General features: G+C 40.9%; 1 protein-coding gene across 3 annotated transcripts; it reads left to right on the top strand.

Moving 5' to 3' along the window:
* The first annotated feature begins 386 nt into the window (after window positions 1-386).
* Window positions 387-22929, top strand: BEND3 (BEN domain containing 3). 3 transcript variants are annotated; one of them, XM_074948191.1, is made up of 4 exons: window positions 387-562; window positions 11741-11785; window positions 12259-12482; window positions 16412-22929. In XM_074948191.1, the coding sequence occupies exons 2-4, from the start codon at window positions 11752-11754 to the stop codon at window positions 18662-18664; spliced, it is 2511 nt and encodes an 836-aa protein (XP_074804292.1). In that variant the 5' UTR covers window positions 387-562; window positions 11741-11751; the 3' UTR covers window positions 18665-22929. The 3 variants fall into 3 exon arrangements, with proteins under 3 accessions (XP_074804292.1, XP_074804293.1, XP_074804294.1); XM_074948192.1 differs by lacking the exon at window positions 12259-12482; XM_074948193.1 differs by lacking the exons at window positions 387-562; window positions 11741-11785; window positions 12259-12482 and adding an exon at window positions 13941-14211.
* Window positions 22930-23292: the final 363 nt, after the last annotated feature.

Raw genomic sequence — 23292 nt, 5'->3', positions numbered from 1 at the left:
GCCGGGGCCGGCCCGCCCGGGCTCCCACCCGCGGTAGTCGGGGCTCGGTCCCGCCGACGCTGGCTCGTTTCAGACCAGGGGCCGGGTTCTGTCGCTGGGGCTGGCCCGGGCTGAGGCCGGCAGGGGCAGGCGGCCAGCACCGCTCCGGGCTGGTGGATCCCCACCCGCCGCGAACGGCGTCGCTGCCCTTTGCTCCGGACGGGGAGAAGCGGCTTGGCCCCTGCCTGGCCGCTCCGCCGCCCGCGCCTGCACAGGGGCCGGAGGGATCGGCGGCTCCCCCGGGCTACGGGCAGCGGGGACGAGGCGGCCGTCGCGCGGGGGCGGGTATTTCCACGGGCGGTGCCCCCCCCGAGGCAGGAGCCCGCGTGCGGGCGGGGCGCGGGGTCCCCAGTGGGAGCGGGCGGCGCTGGCCGCGGCTCGGGGCGCTGTGTCCTTGTGCGGAAATGACACACGGTCCCGTCACGTCACGCGAGAGCGCAGCGCGCGGACCCTCGCACACAAAGAGCGGGGGGGAACCCGGGCACCAGCGCTGCCGCCGCTCCCGGCCCCGCCGCGACCCCAGGTGAGTGTCCCCGGGCCTGGCCCGCTCCTTGCTGCCCCCGGCCCCTCCGCCCCGCTCGGGCCCCGGCCGCTTCTCCCCGCCCCCCGGGGCCCTTTGTTGACTGCGCTCGGGACAGGGCTAGAGCGCGATGGCTCGTGGCGCGCGCGCGGCGGCCTGGGCGACTCCATCGCCCGAGCAGGGGGTGTGGAACGGTCACGCCGTCACCCCGCCTTCCCCGGACATATAGATCCGCCCGGGCAGCGGTCGCACCGGAAGCCGCCGCTGCCGCGCCGCGCGCGCTGGGCTCGTCGTGGGTTTTCACCGCCGCGTGCGCAGGGGGAACGAACGGGGCTGCCGCTGCCTCCGCCCCGGGGCGGGGTTTCCCTACAGCCCGCCCTGCGGGGCGGCGCGCACATGGCGGGAGGTGAAGCCCCGAGGAACCGGAGTCCTCGCGCGGGCAGCTTCCCCCCTCCCCTCCCCTCCCCTCCCCATGGGCGCGTGCAGGGAGCCGGTTCCCCAGACCGGAGACCCGGGGCTGCCCCTGCAGGTACCGCCCCGCCCTCCTCCCTGCGCTCGGGGCCAGGCCGGAGTCACCCCCCGCTCTCCCCTGCGGCCCCCGGCCCCCGCCGCCGGGCCTGGCTCGCCGTCTGCCCCGCCGCCACAGGCTGCCCCCTCCCTCCTGGGTGCCCGGCCTCGTCCCTGCCCCTAGCCGCGCCCCGCGCCGGCGTCTCCCGCTGAGCCGACTCGCTCCAGCCTGGCGGTCGCTGTCCGCCCGGCTCGGGCTCTGCGCTTTGTCCTGCGCCCTCCCTCGCCCGCGGTGGGGATCGGTCCAGATTCCCGCCCCCTGCCCAGCTCCGGGGCAGCATGAGCCCCACCGGCGATCCTAGCCGCGCTGCCCACGTACCTGGGGGGGCCCAGCGCGGCTCCCTGAGCGGCACCAACAGGTGGAATTAAGGCTGATCCCCAGTGTGGAGGCGGCCCTGCCCCCTGTGCGCGCTGCGGGGCATGTGCTGGCATTACCCCCTCGTGTAGACGCAGGCTGCAGCGGTGGAAAGGGTTACCTGCGGTTGTAGGAGCCCCCATCCCAGAGCGATGGGAGCTGGGTCCACAGAATTCTTCCACTGATCTAGTTGCCTCTGCCCCAGGGGTAGGGTGCTGTAGCTGCGCTCCAGGGTGTGGGCTTTTCATACCCCTGAGCCTGGCCACTATGTCAGTGTAGATAGACCAAGCCCCCTAGTCCAGTGGTTCTCAAAGCCGGTCCGCCACTTGTTCAGGGAAAGCCCCTGGCGGGGGGCTGGTTTGTTTACCTGCCGCGTCTGCAGGTTCGGCAGATCACGGCTCCCACCGGCCATGGTTCGCTGCTCCAGGCCAATGGGGGCTGCGGGAAGGGTGGCCAGCACATCGCTCGGCCTGCACCGCTTCCCGCAGCCCCTGTTGGCTTGGAGTGGCGAACAGTGGGAGCCGCGATCTGCCGAACCTGTGGACGCAGCAGGTAAACAACCGGCGCGGCCCGCCAGCGGCTTTCCCTAAACAAGAAGCAGACCGGCTTTGAGAGCCACTGCCCTAGTCTATCTACCCTCTCCTTCAAATTTCTTCTCAGGACCCATTTTTACAGTAGTGCCTGCAATAAATTAGCCAGCTACATTTAAGAGGATCAAGAAGTAGTTGCAGGTTGCTGATAATTATTTGAAAAGGTCAAATTCAGTAAAACACTTAAAATATTTTATTTAATCCCTTTCCATCATCCTCTGTATGTTTACTGTTTTAAATTGTGCATGTCAAGGTCTGTTTCTTCTGTGTGTGGATAGGACCCACCACATTGTTACCAGAATGACAATAGTAAATGTAAAATCCATACAAATAATATTTTGTTTCTTTGAGCTGTTTTGCACCGACTAAATTAGGTGCTAACATGCTGACAGTCATGAATGCTACTAGATTTCAAGGACTCAGCAGGTATATTGATTTATTTAGGTTCTGTATCATTGCTGATAAATACTATGAATGTATTTTCATAATTAGACCCCTACAAATCCATGGATATCGCTTTATATCTGCAGATCATTTTTGAGGATTGTGGATCAGATGTGGATACACATTTTGTATCTGTGCAGGGCTCTATTTGTAATTGTGCTCTGCAGGGCAAATCTAGTCATCTTCTCAATGACCACTTAGAACTCTTTAGCAATAGAATGGAAACTTCATCCCCTGGAAGAAGCAGAGATCCAGGGACAGTACCTGAGCTGGTGTAGCTCCATTGAAGCCAACAGTGCTATGTTGACTTAAAGCAGCTGATGATCTTGCTCCAGGTCTGTAATATGGTGGAAATGTGGCTAGAGAATCTGCTACTACATGGATCACACTCTTCTTCTCCTCCACCACCACCCTCTTTGGGGTGAAGAAATAAGGACCAGGGTAGATGATTTATCTTTTTCCCACTCCTCTCCACACATCTACCTAGTGCCTGGCCCAGCTTCTCAGGTTGGACAGTTGACTCTGAATTTGTCTGAGTGAATATGTGCTGACATATGTCTGTTTTGCAATGTGCGATCATATTTTTTTCATGTATTGTATATATTACACAAATATCTTGGTTTTAAAAGTATAAAACCAAGATTTTTTTAAAGTAGAATAAACTGTCCAATACAGTGCTGGAAACTTTCTGATGCAACTGGTGCCATTAACATCTTTGTAACTGCTGTTCCTGCAGTGGTGCTGAACATCATTTGTTCTTGTCTAATTAAACTATGTTGAGCACTGGCCTAGCTGTTTACCCATGTCATTAACAGGTCGTTTTGATAGCATAGGCAAGTCCAGTGGGTAAAAAAGAGGACAATTAAATATATTTGAAGAAGACACCACAGCTCCTTTTATCAGGGAAACAGGAATACCGAGGTTCAAAACAGAGATTAAAATAAAATTGGAGACACCTTGTCTAAAAGAATCTTGCTGCTTTTCTCAGAAAAAGCACCTAAATGAAAAGCCAAATTGTGATTAGCATGTTGCTGGAAATAAATATGTCTAGCGTATTGAACGCTTGAAGATGAAGTTGTCATTTGACAACATTTTAGAAAGAGGCAATGCAACTTGTGGGGAAAATTTCACTGGTTGAGAGGACCGATTTTTTTTTTTTTTAACTGCATCTGTAGATGTAACTAAAAATAAAAACAATTTGAGAGCATGCCCTATAAGTCCTATTGGCAAGATGCCACTATTAGAGACCATCTTCTGTGGAACCGTGAGGCTGCCAGTATTTCACCGGACAGCAAACGAGGGTTTTAATCTACAGAAAGTATTGGTACACTTTTTGTCCATGAGGTTAACACTTCGATTTTGTCTCCCAGTGTTTTAAAACAAAAGAGGTTGTGAGTTAAAAGCTTTTATCATGTACTTAATGTTCTAATATTGGAATAAGTTTGTAATATGCAATATGTTGTCCAAGACATTTAATTTTAAGTAGCACTTTTAGATATTCAAAATAATTTTAAAAAAATCCAACATTGGATTATTAGTAACGTCTTGGATTATTAAAAGTGATAGAACTGTAAACATCTGTTTTAGTGTACTTTTATGCAGTCTGCTTACATGCAGTTTGCTCAGCTTTGGCAGTGAAGCTGTACTGGTTTGTTTCACGTTTGTTTCATCTTAAAATCTTTTAATTCATTTTTTAATAACTTACTAGTAGTTTCAGGTACCAGACCTGCCCTTGAAATCTCTTGCCTTTTAAAGTAATTTCACAGTCATATTTCCATACATAGGTGGGGATGTTTTGCCCCCCTCCAGAAAGACCAACACAAACTTCAGGGGACACTGACTATGTACAAAGTGCTGTCAAATGTACAAAGCAAACAAAATAAATATTTTTTTGTTTCCTTCTGGTATAATCATTTTAAGTGTTACTTGTAACACTAGCAGATGAAGACATTTCAGCCAGAAGTGTAATATGCTGACAATAACCCTTTATAATCAAAAGAAAAGGAGTACTTGTGGCTCCTTAGAGACTAACAAATTTATTTGAGCATAAGCTTTCGTGAGCTACAGCTCACTTCATCGGATTCATGTAGCTCGCGAAAGCTTATGTTCAAATAAATGTGTTAGTCTCTAAGGTGCCACAAGTACCCCTGTTCTTTTTTGCGGATACAGACTAACACGGCTACTACTCTGAAACCTTTGTAGTCAATTTCTCATGCTGGATGTCTTGCAGACAATTACAATGCTGCTTTGCTTTGAGTTTCCAACAGTAGAGGAATGTTTAAATTAAAATATATATAGTCATTAAAATTCAAAAAATCAGAAGAAATCTGTTCATAGTAGGTTTTTATTTAAGGAAATATTTAAATATGAAAATGTTTATGGCCAAGTTACGATTCCACTGAAGTCAACAGCATACGCTCTGACTATTTTCAATGGAACAAGGACTTAACATTTATGAGGATCAGCTCTTCTGCTAGTGTAAAATTTCATAACTCTATTGACTTCCATTGAGCCACAACTATTTACAGAAGTTGAGGAACTTGGCCTTTAATGAATAACCCATATGTGAAATTTATCTGCAAGTTAGTCATAACAGTAACTTTAGTTCCTATGTATACCTGCAAAAAGATAGGAGAAAACTAGCAACCTCTTTAAACAGAAGGTAAGATAAAGTATCTTAAGGGAATAACTAATCTTCCAGTAAAAAGAGGTTTTGCATATTAAATGCGTGTTCTGATTCATACAGTCTTTGCAGAAAAGCAACAGATTTGGACTAAATATACAGGGTTCTTGTGAATACACAAAAGTTTTCATACAGCTGCAATATAAACATTAACTGTCACTGAACATTAATATTTACACAAGAATTTTGGTTTGCTGGTGTTCCAGGTGTCAGTTCTCTAAAATAAATATCTAGTACAGCACTCTTCTTGTGGTGTTCTGATAAAACTGCTACTGGGATAGTGGAGGTAATGGAGGGAAACAAAAGTATAGTATATCAGATCTGTGGAATTTAAGCACCAACCACTAATTAAGCCCCAGTACATTATCTGATCCTTTGAAAAGAGAATGTTTTCTCCCCTCTCCTTAAAACAAGTAAGGTGGATAATTTTTTTAAATAATTTTCAAGAATCCTTATTATCACTGACATATACTGGTACATCGCACCCTTTGATTGAAAAAATAGAGACTCAACCTCTTCAGACACAAGTGAAGCTAAAATCAGAGACATAATACTTAGGGCAGCTTTCACTGAAAGACATAAAGTGGTGTACCACCATGAGGCCATCAGAGGCACAAATCATTCATACAGTAAAGTAATATATGAAAGCAGGGGTTTTATATCATGTTTTTACAGTTAATATGGAATTAGGGAAATATGAACTGCTGCAGATATTAGTCAAATGTTTGTGGCATGATCTGCACTGAAGGAAAAATAAGTATGCACTTAACATGCGTTTGTGAGCTAAACAATACCGTCAGATGCGAGGATTTTAATTGTCAGGATCAAACCTTTTCTAGAAAACTAGAAACATGAAGTCTTGTATATATTAGTATAGATACAGATAATGTTTTTAACTGGTAGAATAAATGGTTGTTCTGTGTTTTAATATAATACAAAAATCACACCCTGCATGTGCCTTTTAAACTGCGGAAATCTTAAAGAATGAATTTTGGAACAGAACAGTCTTGATCTTGTATTGGCAGGAAGGTGTTCTATGTGACTTTACAGATGGTTGTGTTACTAGTTTTACAACACTCTCAGATATGTTAGGCACCTTACAGTACAGATAGACCTGGTTACTGCTTTGAAGAGCTTACACATGGGGACAGCAAACAATGGATAAGGGCTGGAGTGACAAGAGGCAGTATGATCACATGATTATTCAGGTTAGGCTTGTACATCCTGGTGGGTAAACTGAATATATACATCTTTAAATAGTTACTGACTTACATATTAAAGGTGTCATGATGAAGTGAGAAGGAAGTGTTTGAGGTAGTGATGTAGCATACATATAGAAGGCATCAAAGCTAGGTCTATAACATCTGTAAGTTCCGTGATTCTAAGAATGCATGTAAGCACTTTCTCTCCAGAGGATTATTTTTTCATAAAATTGAAGGTACCTGACAGTGAATATGTCTCCTTGGTTGTAATGCAGTTGATGCTATGGGGCTAAAATACATTCAGAACTTGCTTTGCTGTTGCTTCTCTGTAATGTTTTATGAAAATATCATACCAAACTGTTGAGTGTTTGAGACTTATGTTTATTTCTGACATTTTTCATAGAATGGACATCTTAATAGCTTGTCTCTTGAACCACTTCTATTCTTCATTGCATAGTTTCTCTTTTAACATTACAGGGGAGCAAATAGCAAAGCAAATTCTGAATGTATTTTTAGCCCCATAGCATCAACTGCATTACACCAAGGAGACATGTTTTCAAATGGGAAGGTAACATTACGAAGGTACTTAGTGCATATTTAACTTATTTTAATGCAGTTTAGCAGCTGGAAGCAAGGAGACCCAGTGCCATATGACCAGACCATTTTCTGTGGACAGGTGCTTCACAGACCAGTTTGAAAAGTACTGATTCATTTCATGTCTGTGTTTAAGATGCAAGAAATTTTTTTCCCCGAGACAAATGGATAAAGCTGTTTAAACAACTACAGACTATCTCAATCAGAAGAATGGAAACTTTTTTTAACTTGTGTGGCTAAGTCTTTTCAGAAATCTGAACATTTTGAAGTATGTCTTAGTCTTGAAGACTGAAATAGCAAGCTTAGTAAAAAGGAACGTTTGTCTCTTCGTATGTGAACACCTACACAAACAGTGGCATCTCACAGGAACAGTGCAAAGCAGTATACATCAGTTTACATGATGCCACCTTCACCAGCGCATAGTGCCAAGAGAAGCATTATGTTAGTCGTAAAAGTGTGGGCACGTGCTATAATGTCCGTAAAATGTTTAGTTGTTTATGAGTTAAACATTAATTACATTAAAGTAAATGCTGCAAATTGTTTTCAAACAGAAGGTTCTGATGCAGGCATTAGGAAATCCTTTTCAATGACTTATTGCTTACATCCTGGGGATGGAGTCCACTGTCAAATGGTGAGACTGCTCTGCCTCTTCTTCCTTGAACATTGAATCTGTCTGAATATTGCACCTCTTCGAGTTTCTCTTTGGATGGATAACTTGAGCTAGGGACTCCAATAGAAACAAAACTGCAGATGCCTTTAATAAGGGGCACTTTAGGGTGCAAATTTGAGGAAAGATCAAGAGTAAGTATACTTGCTTCATTTTCAGCATGCAAACCCATGATCACAGTTGTAAGAATTGATTGTCTTTCTGAATAATTTCCTTTATGCTAATAGTGGGTTCTTTGGGTAACACTGTGCTAGTATTTCTATTATAGGCCTATTTTTTAGACATTTATAAATAAAAATTCTCCAGAACGAAACTTTGCACACAACGTATAAACCCAGGAATAAATGCGTTTTAACCAAGAGCAAACATCTACAATGCCTGAACCAAGTTATTGTTTTAAATGTGTTCAAACAAGCAAAAACCCTAAAAATTTAAGTTTACCAGTTTCAGATGCTTTTTTGTTTGTTTTGTTTAACTCAAAATGGCTAGGTAATTACAAATTAAATTTAATAAGCAATTTCAGCTAAATCCTGATACCACTGAAGTCTATTGCAAAACTCCTGTTGATCTCAGTAGCAGCAGGATTTGGCCATTAGTGTAGAGTATGGTTTTCTTGTTGTGGGTATTTGGTATGCGAAATGGCTATTGTCTATCATGCTCCCAAACCCAGTTTCCTGGGAAACGAGAACACAAGCTGCAGCTCTGATCCTTTTCCCAGCAAGATACTGTAGCTAAGGATGGATGGCCCTGAGTTCCCATCTCTGGTAGTCATGGCTACAAACCCAAATTCCCAGGCCACATTAAATAAGTACTTCAGTACTAGTGTTTTCTGCCCTGCATCTGTTTGTTCTTCTCTAGAACTAGTTACTCTTTTAGAGACAAAAGGGTGAGGGAGAGAGATTTAATTTTATATTGAAACAAGACAGATCAGGCAACATTTCAACCCCTTCATACACTCAGTGCAATGAGAATCAACAACCAGGAGCTCACTTACCTTCTCAGATGGATTTCTCAATTTGATTAAAAAGAAAAGGAGTACTTGTGGCATCTTAGAGACTATCAAATTTATTAGAGCATAAGCTTTCGTGAGCTACAGCTCACTTCATCGGATGCTTATGCTCTAATAAATTTGTTAGTCTCTAAGGTGCCACAGGTACTCCTTTTCTTTTTACGGATACAGACTAACACGGCTGCTACTCTGAAACCTGTCAATTTGATTACTTGTTGCACCATTTTTTCCTTGATTCTGTTGTTTTCTGTCTTTTTCCCTAGCCCATTTCCCTCTGGCGCTAGCTCTGGTCCAGGATTCTTCTCAAAAAGAGGCTTTGCAACTACATACCTCTCTCCATGTTCCCAACTCCAACTATGATTCTCAAACCCTCACGTACCTCTTGCTTCCAACCCACTTGTCTCCAGTCGGAGAGACCTCTCCCGAACTGTTCTGCCTGTTGTTTGAACAGCAGTGACAGAAGAAAAATATTCCATGTGTATCACCCTACAGATGGAGGCTGCACGCTGATTTTGTTTTCTTTCTCTTTTTTCTTTATATATATTTATATTTGTCAATTCTTTTCTGTCTCTGGCTCTATGTTTGCCATCTCTCTCAGTCAGCATGATCCCTGACAGTTCTGCCCCAAGAAGCTGACTGAAAAACCTAGGAAATCTGAGACTTCCTATATAGCATGTGATTGTTGTAAGGATGTCTGCCTGGTTGCCTACTTGGGCCTTCCAAAAAATAAAAAATTTTCAGCAACTACATTCAGTTGTCATCTTATTCCTTGTCACTCCCACATTTTTGGCACTGTGCTGTGTCTTCCCAAAGCCATGCCTTCTACAATAAAATGAAATGAAATCTAATAGTCACTGGCCTGGAAGTTTAATGTCGTACATGGGATATCAAGGCAAGTTCAATTCAATTTAACTTTCTCCTAGAGCACAGGCCACAGCGCTGTCCTTTCAGGATTTTTCAGAAAGGATTGTACAGCCCTTGCCTAAACTCATAAATTGCACTGGTTGAATGAAAATCCATTTTAGAATAGATTTAGTTAAATCAGCACAAACCCCTGGGGCGGCACAATTTTAAATTGGTTTAATAATTGGCATAAGTCATTTATAAACCAATTTAAATGTCTCCTCACAGATGTTTTACACTAGTTTAACTAAAGTGATGTAAAAAAAACTAATTTTCGTTAAACTGGCATAACTTGTATGTAGGCAGGTTAAGAGTCAAAACCAGGTTCATTGAATTTAAACACCAGGGGGTGGGGGGAGAATTATGCTGAGTAAAAGGACCAAAGCAGAGTGCTACCCTCCAAGGACCCCCTTCCAAGCCCTTGTATAGGGGGTGTGCTGAGGACAGGAGGGGTCCTGGAATAGTTCAGAATAAGGAGAGCACAAAGGGGACTTAAAGGCACTTTAGCCCGCCCACCCTGCCTCCCTCCCCATGGGCTGTGCGTTCTGTGTTGTGCCTGTTAGTCACATGTACAAAATCTCACACTGAATGTATTAATTATATTTACTATTAATAGCTACCAGCTGCTAACAAAGAGAAAGCATGCAGTTACACAGTATTCAAATGTTTGTATTTAATACAAAGCATTTTAATAGTACTTGTGATTCTTTTAAACTCATTTTGTACACAGCTATTAGATAATAAGACTACAATTGCAATTCTTTGTATATAGTCTTTCAAAATTTCTTTTGTTTTATAAGAAATATTCATGGGACGTGTGTGTGTGTGTGTGTGTGTGTGTGTGTGTGTGTGTGTGTGTGTGTGTGTGTGTGTGTGTGTGTGTGTGTGTGTGTGTGTGTGTGTGTGTGTGTGTGTGTGTGTGTGTGTGTGTGTGTGTGTTAACCAGAAAATCTCTGGTTATGGATGACTTGGGCAATATTGACCCATTCAGAGCTTGACCAGGGGAAGGGTATGATTTGGTGAAAGAAGTCTATTTGGAAAAGCGATGTAGTTATGGAAGTTTTTAAGGTGTTTCAAATAAGTTTTTTTGGGGCCAAGCGAGCCTATGGGGCTAGACATGTATCTGGATAATCTGAACTATTTATGGCTCATTTAAAAGGTATCCAATTGTGGTTGCCACTGTTGGTGGATGTGTACTTCTAAATGGCTATTGAGAGCTGGGTGAGGATGCTTGCTCTGTCTGTCCTCATTGGAGTTTGAAGCCTTCTTTTTTGAGACATGCCCAGAATTTGGAGTTTATAACAAATGACCTGTGATCTTAGGTTTAGGAAAATTGAAAAATGTAGCTTAGTGATAATGTGGTAATTTTGGCATGAGAAGTAATATTAAATCATTTTAAGACAGTTAAAATGTTTTGTTTTTCCTTTTAAAAAGCATTCTGATGTTGTTTGGAGGCCACCAGTTAACAATTATAAAAACATTTGTTACTGTAGATCTATAGGTTGCTGGTTTTTCAATATCACAATCCACATCAAAATAGCCATTTTTTAATAGAAATATATTCAGACAGCCTTGGCGTATTATAGAATCATAGGGAAGGGACGGCAAGGGTCATCTAGTCTAACCCTTAGTTATAAAATAGTTTGTGTTGCAGTTTTCAGCTGTGCTGAACACTGGGAACTGACCTGCAGTGAAACTCGTTGGACACCCTGAGGCCTCCAGAGTTTTTTGGCTCTTATAACTGGTGGCCACTCAATACAATGTGGCCAAAAAACCCATTCAGAGAACTTTCATTTGTGCACTTCCAAGACACTTCTACTTATACAGAAAGTTAAAACAACTGAACTAATGTTCTTCACATTAGAAAAAATCTTGAGTGTTAAATCATCTTACTTTTCTGGCCCTCTCAGGTTGTTTTCTGTTCAATGTACGCTGCGGGGCAGATCTGCAGGTGTCCAGGAAACACATAAGAAAAGTGGCTGCCTGCTATAATGTGAATAAAAATGGAGCAGATAGGAAATTGCCCAAGGATTGTTAATATTGTCCAGGGATAGCAAATAGTTGTAGATAGCAGGTTTCTGACCTTTTTTTTAACAAAAGGCTGAAAACACAACCCATGCCCTGTGTCTAGAAAACTATTGCTGATGTCTTTTTTTCTTTTTTTTAGTGGGCTAGAAGATGAACTCAGCTGAATTCAATGATGATGACGAAGGTAAAATGCTATATCTTGTTTATCTTATGGTCAGATAAAAAATACTAGTTGTATGAAGACTTTGTATATTTAGATGAAGAATGCATTGTGATAAAGCAAAGATTATAACAATGACTGAAAAGTTAGCTGCTAAAACATCCTATTATTATTTTTGTTACCCATCATCCTTCTCCCTCCCCCAAACTCCTGCCTACTGTACTACCTGCCTACTCACCTGATATGTTTTGTCTTTTAGGCTGTAAGCTCTTTGGGGCAGGAACTGTCATTTACTATATGTTTGTACAGTTCCTACCACAATGGTGCCCCGACCTGGGGGCTTGAGACTTCAAGGTGTTGCTATTATATAATGATAAATAATAATGACACTATTCAAAAGGCAGTTTCAGAACAACAAACAGAAAGCATATTGTTGTAAGGGTATCATGAATTTCTGGAGGAAGTGCTTGATTGTTCTAAACCTTCTCTCTTTCTAGTTAAAATTATAAAAAATAATCTTGTGAAAGTAGAAACAGAAAATGAAGATGAAGCACTAGACTGCTCCGTGACATCCAGATCTCCTGAGAAACACTCACTGGATGGCTCAGTTACTTGCCTACACGATTCCAACAAACGGAAACAGACCTCACTTGGTTGTGATGGTTCAGGGAGCCAGCAAGAGGTTTTGCCCAGTGTGAAGAAAAGACGCTTTACTCAAGAGGTGATTTTTCTACATGTGGCTATGCATGATGTATTGTTCAGATTTTTGGGGCCAAATTTGCTGCTGGTATAAGCAGAGCACAACTCTTTTAAATCAACTCACACCAGCAATTAATTTGTTTATAGTCAGACATGACTATAATCTTTGCCCAGTTTACCCATACTACTTATCTGGATATTTTTTAGTGATGTGAGCAGTATCCCATTTTACAGCATAAATTTCACCATTAATTGTTTTTATCTGAAGCAATTATTTGTTTCTAATAATGCTTATAAACATGAAATTCTCTAACTGGTTTGGATTAACTGGGTCTGACAGTGATCCTAGACCCCCTCTCATGTCCCTAGAGTAAAGATTTTGTTAGTATTTTCATTAGAAATTTCGGCCACAGTCCTGCAATCAGATCCCCATGGGTTAACCCAATTGCTGGACCAGGGTTGTAATTTTTCCAGATTATGTACAGTGGGACAGATTCTGATCTCAGTGAAATTTCACCACTCTAAATCTATAAGTTATTTGAAGTTGATAGTTGCCTTGGATTTACAATGGGGCCAGAACCTAACCCAATAATTATCGTGAAAATTTATTCTTGACTGACTCTAATGATGAATCAGCATGTTTAGAATAAATAACCAACCACAATCTTAATCTGAAGTTCTAACAGAACATTTTAGAGGCTAACTTTTTTTAATACTAATGTTTTTAGTTGTGCACCTCTCTCTACTTTCCAGTTCTGGCGGTGACCAAAAGTCAAGTTGTTAAAAACTTTGAGTAAGTCAGTGGGACTTGGGCTAATAAGTGCCTGAGCCACTTTTGAAAATGAGCCTTAAAACTTGCAATGCTGAATGGAGCAAAGCCTAAATACTTTTCAAAATCTGGGCCTGTGGTCCTAAAATATAATATGAAAGATTATTCCACAATAGCAAAATACTGCATTTCATAAAAGCTCAGCAACAGTATGTAATACAGTAGCTTCGTATGACAGTGTAGGCAGCATGGTATTATGTGCCTGTAGCTCAAATAGAACAATCTGCTTTGTAATTTTTTTGGTAGTACAGTAAACGGATAATCTTTTTAACTGTGTATAGCAGTGGTCCCCAACCTTTCTTGTGGGAATAGCATATTGCTATTCCCAGAAGACTGTGGCGGGCGCCGGACACCCTGCTGCCGAAATGCCGCCGCTGAAAAGCGGCAGCGGGAAGAAGTGTCACTGCTGAAATGCCACCAAGAAACGGCAACGCTTCTCGGCGGCATTTCAGCGGCGGGGAGCACTGCGGGCACACAAAAATGCCCCGGCGGGCACCGCATTGGGGACCTCTGGTTATAGCATTATCTGAAGTACATACACACATCTGTGCTTAAAGTCCAGGGTCCTTATGGATAATACAGAAGAATGTTCCACAATAGATTATTCTGACGTTTCACCAAAAATAGTCCATGTGTGCTTCAGATAATGCTATACCCAGCTGGCAATATAATCTGTACGGATTATTACAGGAGGCAAGGAGAATGTTCTGAAGGTAGAACAAGGTATCCCAGATTAACAGAAAATGCTTAAATCTGTCCCAGATGTGGCACTAGCTGTTAGCTGAACACTGACCGTGTGTTTCTGAAACGCAGATCTGCAAATTCCTCCCACAACCAGATCCAAACATCGTGAGCTGCATTAGTGAAAGGGCAGAAGTTCTGTTGCCCTTACAACACACAGAGATCTGCCATAATTCTCACCGTAAGCACTTCTTTTCTTCCAGAGGGCCCCACCCAACCCCAAGAATGTTAACTTGTATGTGTTCATCTTAGAAGGACAATAAGGCCCTTTAGATGATGGCTCCATGCTGATTAATACACTTCCCTGGTACTGCCTTGTTCCTGCCTCTTCACTTGAGCTGAGCATTAATCAGGACTACCCTCAAATTGTCATGTTTTATTGCTTCATTGGACACGGACACACACAAAAAAAACCACGGTGAAACCTGAAAAGGACTAACAAATGATTTGCTTATCATAACAAGCCTTCTAACAAAGATGGAGCCAAATTGTGCTCTTTATATATGAGGATAATTTGGGACAGCATCTGAAGACATGAGGTTACTAGATAAGATCAAGTTTCACCATATGTTCAAATCTCTTTATAATGCTGATTTTTTTTTTTTTAAATCTGAAAAGCCAGAAATCCCTGTTCTTCATTCTGTCTGTTGTGCTTAGGTATTACTGAATCTTATAACAGGTGCTTTAGTTAGGCCACACCTTCCCACGTAACAAGGGCACTTCTCTGAAAAGTGACGTTTTGGTGTTGCTCCATGTTTATCATATCTCATTTAGTCCATCTCAAATGTGCTTTGTTTACAAGTAAAACTGGAGAGGAAAGTTTCTAATTGCTATCCCTGCAGAATCAACTGGGATCTGAAAATCAAGCTTCTCAACCTTATTACTGCTGATAGGATTCTGCACTTGAATCCATTAACCCCCTCACTTATCACCTGTGCAACCTCATGGTCTTCAGTATGCTCATAAACTCTTCTTCAGTGGGGTTACACTTGTGTAAATGGGCAAGTTATGGCACGGCAATTGGAATTTAGTTTATTCTGGTGATGATGCATGAGCTAGAATAGAACCCAGCTTGATCTCCCCTATGTGTTTGGGCTCTGCAGTGCTTATAGGACTAAAAAGTAGTGTTAACTTATTTTTGTCACTAGGGTAAGCAGATATGAGTGTGAATACACATAGGAAGCAGATTAGCTGAGTAAGAAGGTGCTGCCATTTTTTTACAATGTTGTTTTTCAGAGAAGATCCACAGCATAGGGGCCTGATCCTAGGATGGGACTTCCAGTTGCTCATCACCTCTTGACCTCAGGCCCATAGTCTGTATTTCATTGTTTTTTAATATTTGAATGCAAGTTCTTTATTTTGTGTCTAATTAATATTCTGCATAGCAAGCTGGGGAAAAAATTCAAGATGTTCAGATTCAAACTGTGTGTGTGTTCTCACATGTTTTTGAGTTCTGTGTATTGTAATTTTTTGTTGTTGCTTACCTACTTAATTTTCTCTGAGTTATTCACAATATCCATGTACTTGCAAAAATAAGTAAACGATGAGCTAAATATTTACAGTGAATAAGTGAAAACATTTGCTTCAGAACTCAAACAATGAGGAACAATTAGGAAATGCAGTGCTTAAAAATAATTTACAGCGTGAATTCTTAAAGAGTTCACTACTAGCTGGTTTAGAACCATGAGAAATTCAATGAATATAAATGTTTCTGCCTTTCAGAAACAGATCATTCTTTCATTTTTAAAAGGCCTTTTCACTAATTGTATTGGGGTTTTTAAGTTGGGTTGGTATCATAGAGTTGTCCCTGAATTGGACCACTGGGGGTAAATACTTGCATATGTTTTTCAGAGCCAAAGGAGAAAAAATTAACACACCTGTGTCAAGGCTGTTGGACCACAGTGTCCTCATTATCTGGTAATAGGGAGAGTAATGAAACATTAAAATACAGTTGGGGGGAGTAGTGAGATTGTGGCTAGCTCACAGGATTAGGAGTCAGAAAACCCGAATTCTGTTCTTGGCTCTGTCACGGACTTACTGCCACTCAACCTCTCTGCCACCCAAGTTCCTCAGACACAAAGTGGGAGGTAATGATATCATTTAAGGCTCTCTGGGTAAAAATGCTAAGTATTATAATTGTATAGTTATTCCATAGCAGAGGTCATGAACAAAGAAGTAAAATAATACTTTCCCTGTAAACATGTTTGGTGATTGTTTTCCTTCAATACATTTATTAACTTGATTTATATAGCACAGTTGGGTTCACTGATGAAAATTAGGCAGTGCATATTTATTTAATGATGCCTACCTGTGGAACACAAATTTGTAGCTATTATTTTAAATCAAACTGTCTTACTAATACGACGTTTGTTAATTCGTAGGGCCTCATTTCAAACATGAAGAACCGAGATATTGGGTCACCCACTCAGGTAAACGTAGAGCAGCCTAACAAGAACAAGAATCCCAATATAACGTGGCTGTGTGAAGAAGAACCCTTCAATGATGTAACCACTCCATCCTACAAGAAACCTCTGTATGGCATCTCACACAAAATAACAGAGAAGAAGAGCACACCAGGGGCAGAGCAGTTTTCTTCTTATGAGCTGTTTGAAAAGGTCAATCCAAGCAGCCCCTCCCATCTGCGGAGTCTGAGCGATCAACGCAAAAGGGATTCTGCTGCTACCATCACTGTTACAGCTTCCACTGCAGATTCTGATCCCAACATATATTCTTTGATACAGAAAATGTTTTACACCCTCAACACCTTGAATTCCAATATGACTCAGCTTCACAGCAAGGTTGACCTGTTGTCTCTTGAGGTCAGCAGAATTAAAAAGCACGTCAGCCCAACAGAGTCTGTAGCAGAGTTCAGACCTCCCCCGGAATACCAGCTGACCGCTGCGGAACTCAAACAGATCATGGATCAGAGCACCTCAGGTGGAGATTTGGCTTGCCGGTTACTAGTGCAGCTTTTCCCAGAGCTCTTCAGCGACGATGAGTTCAACAGGAGCTGCAGCACATGTGGCTTCCTTAACAAAAAGAAACTTGAATCGCTTCATCTGCAGCTTATCCGAAACTATGTGGAAGTTTGTTATCCTTCTGTGAAGAACAATGCTGTGTGGCAGGTGGAGTGTTTGCCCCAAGTTAATGACTTTTTCAGTAGGTTTTGGGCACAAAGAGAAATGGAAAATAGTCAGCAAAGCGTGCAGTCATCCAGTTTCTATGAGGCTGAGCAGGTAGAGTCCTCTCATTTCATTGAGGATAAAGAGCAAGAGGAAGCTTTGTCACTGGACAGGGATAATGCCACCACCTCAGATTATGTTCTGGATGCTCAGGATCTCAATGAATTTTTAGATGAAGCTTCATCCCCTGGGGAATTTTCTGTGTTTTTGTTACACAGATTGTTTCCTGAGCTCTTTGACCACAGGAACCTGGCTGAAAGATATAACTGCTATGGAGATTCTGGGAAGCAAGAGCTGGATCCTCATCGACTTCAGATAATTCGAAGGTACACAGAAATTTACTTTCCTGATGTGCAAGAAGAGGATGCGTGGTTGCAGCAGTGTGCCCAGCGAATAAATGATGAGCTTGAAAGTATGTATATGGATGGGAGTGAGTGTGAACAGATGAGAGACGACTGGAATGATTCTTCTAGTTTGCCTGACGATGTGTCTATCATAAAAGTGGAAGACAGCTTTGAATATGAAAGGCCAGGAAGAAGGTCAAAAAAGATTTGGCTTGTGCCCATAGACTTTGATAAACTTGACATTCCCCCTCCCGATTTTGATGTTCCTATCCCGGATTACCTGTTGAACAAGGAACAAATTAAAAATATATATGAAAGCAGTCTGTCCATAGGAAACTTTGCATCTCGATTGCTTGTTCACTTATTCCCTGAACTGTTTACTCATGAAAATCTAAGGAAGCAATACAACTGTAGCGGCTCACTAGGCAAGAAACAACTTGATCCAACCAGGATTAAATTAATTCGACACTATGTGCAGATATTGTACCCAAGAGCAAAGAACGATAGAGTGTGGACATTGGAATTTGTTGGGAAGCTTGATGAGAGATGTCGACGCAGGGATACCGAACAGAGGCGCACATACCAACAGCAGCGGAAAGTTCATGTGCCGGGACCTGAGAGGAGAGAATTTCTTACCTATGCAATAAACCCAGAAAGATTCAGAGAAGAGTTTGAAGGGCCACCACTGCCACCAGAAAGAAGCAGCAAAGATTTTTGCAAGATACCACTTGATGAACTTGTCGTTCCTTCTCCAGACTTCCCTGTGCCTTCTCTGTACATGCTATCTGATAAAGAGGTAAGAGAGATAGTTCAGCAGAGCCTTTCTGTGGGAAACTTTGCTGCCAGGCTTCTTGTAAGGCTCTTTCCAGAGCTCTTTACTCCAGAGAATCTCAGATTGCAATATAACCATTCAGGTGCTTGTAACAAGAAGCAACTTGATCCCACCAGACTCAGATTGATCCGTCATTATGTTGAAGCTGTTTACCCCGTGGAGAAAATGGAAGAAGTGTGGCATTATGAATGTATACCAAGCATTGATGAAAGATGCCGGCGTCCCAACAGGAAAAAGTGTGATATACTGAAAAAAGCCAAGAAAGCGAAAAAGTGACAGGCTCTCGAAATTCTTCAGACTTTGACCACTAAATTATTTGGGAAGAGCATATTTTGTTCTAGACTGGGAGCCTGATCTTACTATGGAATCAAAGGGCGATGAGCCCTTCGGAATATTGGGCGCTAAGATTGTTACTTTTTAATACGTGTGTTGCACATACAAGGGCACTGCAACAGTGGGCAGTGGTTTACTACATTTGTACATGATAAAGACCATAAATGATCAGTGATGAAGTCACTAATGACTCATTAAGAGCATGACTTTCGCTGGTGCAAATACATGTATTAAATGTATTAGTCCTCTCCCCACTTTTGCATCTTCCATTTTTATCACTTTTTTAATAATAAAAACCCTTTTTAAAAATCATTGTGCTCTTCGGGGCAGTTTTGCATTAAACCCTTTTAAACATCAAGGTTAAATAATTTGGAATCTGAATTATTTTTTAACTTGCAAATTTTGTTTTTGAAAGTGCCATGTTCATTGAGAACGATTGAAACATCTGACTTGGTTACTACAGTAATTACAGCTATCCCTTTGTTTTGTTCTTGATGATAATGAAAATAACAGGAGGTCAGTACTGGGTCAAATGTAATTTCCTTTTTGACTGTTACCCATGTATATTTCCATTGCTATAAGAACTAAGACTTGATTAGACACAATGTGTTTTTATGCTGAGACCGTAGACCTGATCCTTCACCCTTACTCATGTAAGTTATTACATGGTCTTCAATATGACTACTGGGAACTGCTTCAGTGAATAGGGTTACAAAACAGAATCAAGTCCTTTACCAGCAGACTGTTGCTATTGCTTGTTAGTCTCTCTCTTTTTAGAAAAAGTACTTGAAACAAGGAATGTAGAAAAACATTTAAAGTCCTTATTCTTCATCAGAATTATGATTCCAAAGTTTCCAGTATTAAATCAAATATTTAATAAGTAAAAGGTAAATACAAAGATTTGATTCTGTGGTAGAATTGAATGCTGCAGGGTCCCCACCTGTGAGCAGTGGTGATATGGTGTGTTTGTGTGAATACAGCACAACCTGGAGTCTCCGAATGTCATAGGGATATTGAAAATTCCTTTGATTATCCAAACTGATTTAGTGTAATTAATAGCTATCTGGAAGTGTAATCTTGTATGATTAACTTAGGTTCAGATGGTCAAGATTGCATTGTTAATATGATCAGTTATAAAGAAGAACATCCTAACTCCATTGTAACTTCACAGTTTGTGATCTGTCCTTTGAGAGTGCCACATTAAAATCAGAATCTGATTTCCCTCTCATTTACGTTGCTGGAAAGCAGGATGTCTGTTGATGGCAACGGTGTGAGAGAATCAAGCCTTCCGTTAGATGTTAGTCATGGCAGTGATCATTTAACACTGACCATCCCTTGAACATCCTGAGATTTGTTGAGGTTTTCTGTGGTCCTCTTTTGTTATTTACTTAGATGGGTCATAGTATCACATTTCAGTTAAGCCCCAGTGTAAATTTCTATTTTAGCAATTATATTAAACTACAAAATACTTGATATTTTTACTTCAGTTTTTTTAGAATTTACTGTTCTCAGAATCATGTTGACCCCTTCCTTAAAAAAAAAAAATATTTTTTCTAATGGCAAGAATTAGCAAAGTTATTTTACAGTGTTAAAGCAGTAGTAAGTCACAGTAGATAGTAGTACTCACTCATTTTTCCCTATGTGCTAGCAACATCCTAAAAGAATGTATGATGAGAGTCATGATTGTCCTGAATAATCTAATACTGTTTAAATTCACCTAAATGTTTCCTGTTGGCATAAGTAATAGCAGACCATGCGCAAAATGGAAATCAGCACAAATATGGCTATTAATAAAATGAGAACATTTTACCAAAGATAATGAACTTATACCACAGTCTCTGCATCCTACCTTTCATTTTAGTACATATTTTTAGCAAACTGAATATCAGAAATGCAAGGTTTTTTATAATTATATGATACCTAGAACCTCTTTGTGAACTATTATACATGCATTTTTATGGACTATATAAAATGTCATGAAAATGGTAAAAGTCTTTAAATTTAGAGTTGAAAATGGCTAGCATTTATTCTGCAGCCCAAAAAGTAAGGAATGTTATATGCAGATTTTCTTTATAGTTTATTTATCTTAATGTCACATTTGTTTCAACAATAAAGTATGTCAAATCCCGTTGAGGACTTCAACATATCTTAAACTTGCACATGGATGGTAAAGAGATTATGTGAATGTACAGAATTTTCTACCTAACAACATACAATTTTAAGATACGTTGACATTTTCAATGAGTTTTGACATTCATTTGGTACAAATGAATCTATTTATATGACACACTGATCAATATATGAGGGGTTTTATTTTTAAAAAATTACATTATCAAAAGTGAACATGTAATAGCTCAACAGAAATGGTCTTTTTCCTCAACTTCTAGTCAAATTACTGTAGTCTGCTTATATATTATATATCCTTCTGATTTGATTGTCTTGTTGGATTGCCCACAATCTTTTTACAATTGACAAGAATTTTTTGACATTCTTTTGAAAGGCCATTTGATATAAAGGCAATATACACATGAAAAGTGACGGTTAGCTTGCAAAAGAAATTTCTTGAGGTGCATTTGGAAGTGAATTCATCCAGTTGGTTACATAATGAAACGTATATATTGTTAGAAAAGAAATGCTGGCTCATGATTGGCTATGAACAGACACAAACTGTAAGTTTCTATTAGTTAACTTTTCTAAGGTCTGTTACTAAGATCTGGAGTAACATTAACCAGTCAGACTGAATACACAAGTGAGGGCATCTTGATTAGCTGCAACTGCTCTAATGTCATCTCCCTTTTAGAATGTTATTTTAAAAGGACAAACACTTAATGATTTCAAACTTAGGCTATCCGGAAAGATTCCCAGATATTAAATGAAACATTCAGAACATATGTAACCACACACACACTGACTTCTAATTAGCTATACATTGTTTTACTTCAGTAAATCCTGTTGGGATGAATGTCAAAAATCTAAGTATCTGCTCATTATAACTTTAACATAACACTTTTGGTAAGTATTGAACAATTCCCTCCTACAGTGATTCTAAAGGAAACAGCATAGTATTCAATGACTCTATATTTTCCAGTGTGACTGTCAGAATTTTTCCAACAGTAAAAAAAGGACTGCAAGCCTGCTACGAAATTAATGTAGAACTTTTTTTTTTGGTGTCTCACCAGTTTCACACAAATGAAACACTTAACTAAGGAACTGTGCAAGGGTTTAAAATATATACTTTTCTGAAATTTGAAGGGGAAAATGAAACTACTGCTTAGAAGTTCTTGCAGTTATCCAGGGAATCTGGCAACTGTATTAGCAGGGAAATGCAAGTAGCATGTCTTTAAGAGAGAAAAATACTTCCTATTTGAAAGGATTACATTTGATTACTATTAAGAGTAAGATGTAGCCCTGAGCATTTTGTCATAATTTTGTGTTATTATGAATAAAAAAGTACTTTCTCATCTTAGGAACAATGTTCAGACGCAGTTCTATTTTTCTATCTTCAAGTTAAGATACTTTGTACATCAATTTTATTTCTGAACGCATTTCTTTTAAATTCAGCCAAATCTTGTTTTACTATTGTGTAATATTTTTGTACCAGTGGTGCCCAGAGGCCCCAGTCAGGATCAAGGCACTCTAGTGCTCAGTACTTTACAAACACATGAAGACATCACTGCACTGAAGATCTTGAAATCTAAGAAAAAAATTGAGGCTAGTTCAAGCCTCTGACTTTAAGAGTAAGTCACTGAAATTTGGGGATCGCTATTGACACAAATGATGTATTGTTTGGATGCTATAAGTTTCTTTTTCCAAGTCAGTTGTTTTCATTGTTACCACTATTCAGTTGGCTGCTAATGCAAGTATAAACTTTTTCCACCCGTATTCCAAAGATATTAAGAAGTATGTTTTGGGTGCTTTTACTGCAAATCTGGACCCTGTTTTTGCTCCCTCCCTAACTCCATGCGCCCACGTGATTATCATCCATTCCTGGGAATCTTTTCTTCATGTTGGGCACTACTGCCTGTCCATGGACACTGATTCTACGGACACATTTCAGTTGTGAATCAGCTGTCTACTGCCTCTCCCACCTTGGCACATAAGGTGTGCTTTCATTACCAAGCCACAGCAAATCTGCCCTACAGTGCTTTCATAAACTTCGTTTTGTTTCTCTCACCCCACAAGACCCATTCAAATAAACCTATCATTATCAGTGAGAGTCTTCTTAATTTCTTATTAAAACAAATTATTCTAATAGTAAAATGTTAGTCGTCATGTTTGTCCATGGATTATACAACTCCTATTCTGAGTAGCTGTCAGTAAGCATATAATTAGTTCCCTCTCCCTACAGAGGGCTGTCCCTGGATTACCATGTCTAGATCAGCAACCCAAATGCAAATAATCTGTAACTAAAAAAGATAAAGCAAGTTCCATCATACTCCAAGGATTTGATTTTTCTAGCTTTACCTCACGTGGTTGCCAGGCTATAGACTCCCACTTCACACTCTTTTCATGCATCTTCCTTATTCAGAGCAATATGCTCGCTTCCAAAGGTGTCTTCCTGGTCCTTTGAG

This window comes from Natator depressus, chromosome 3, assembly GCF_965152275.1.
Source record: "Natator depressus isolate rNatDep1 chromosome 3, rNatDep2.hap1, whole genome shotgun sequence".
NCBI lineage: Eukaryota > Metazoa > Chordata > Testudines > Cheloniidae > Natator > Natator depressus.
This window is presented reverse-complemented; position numbering and strand designations above follow the sequence as displayed.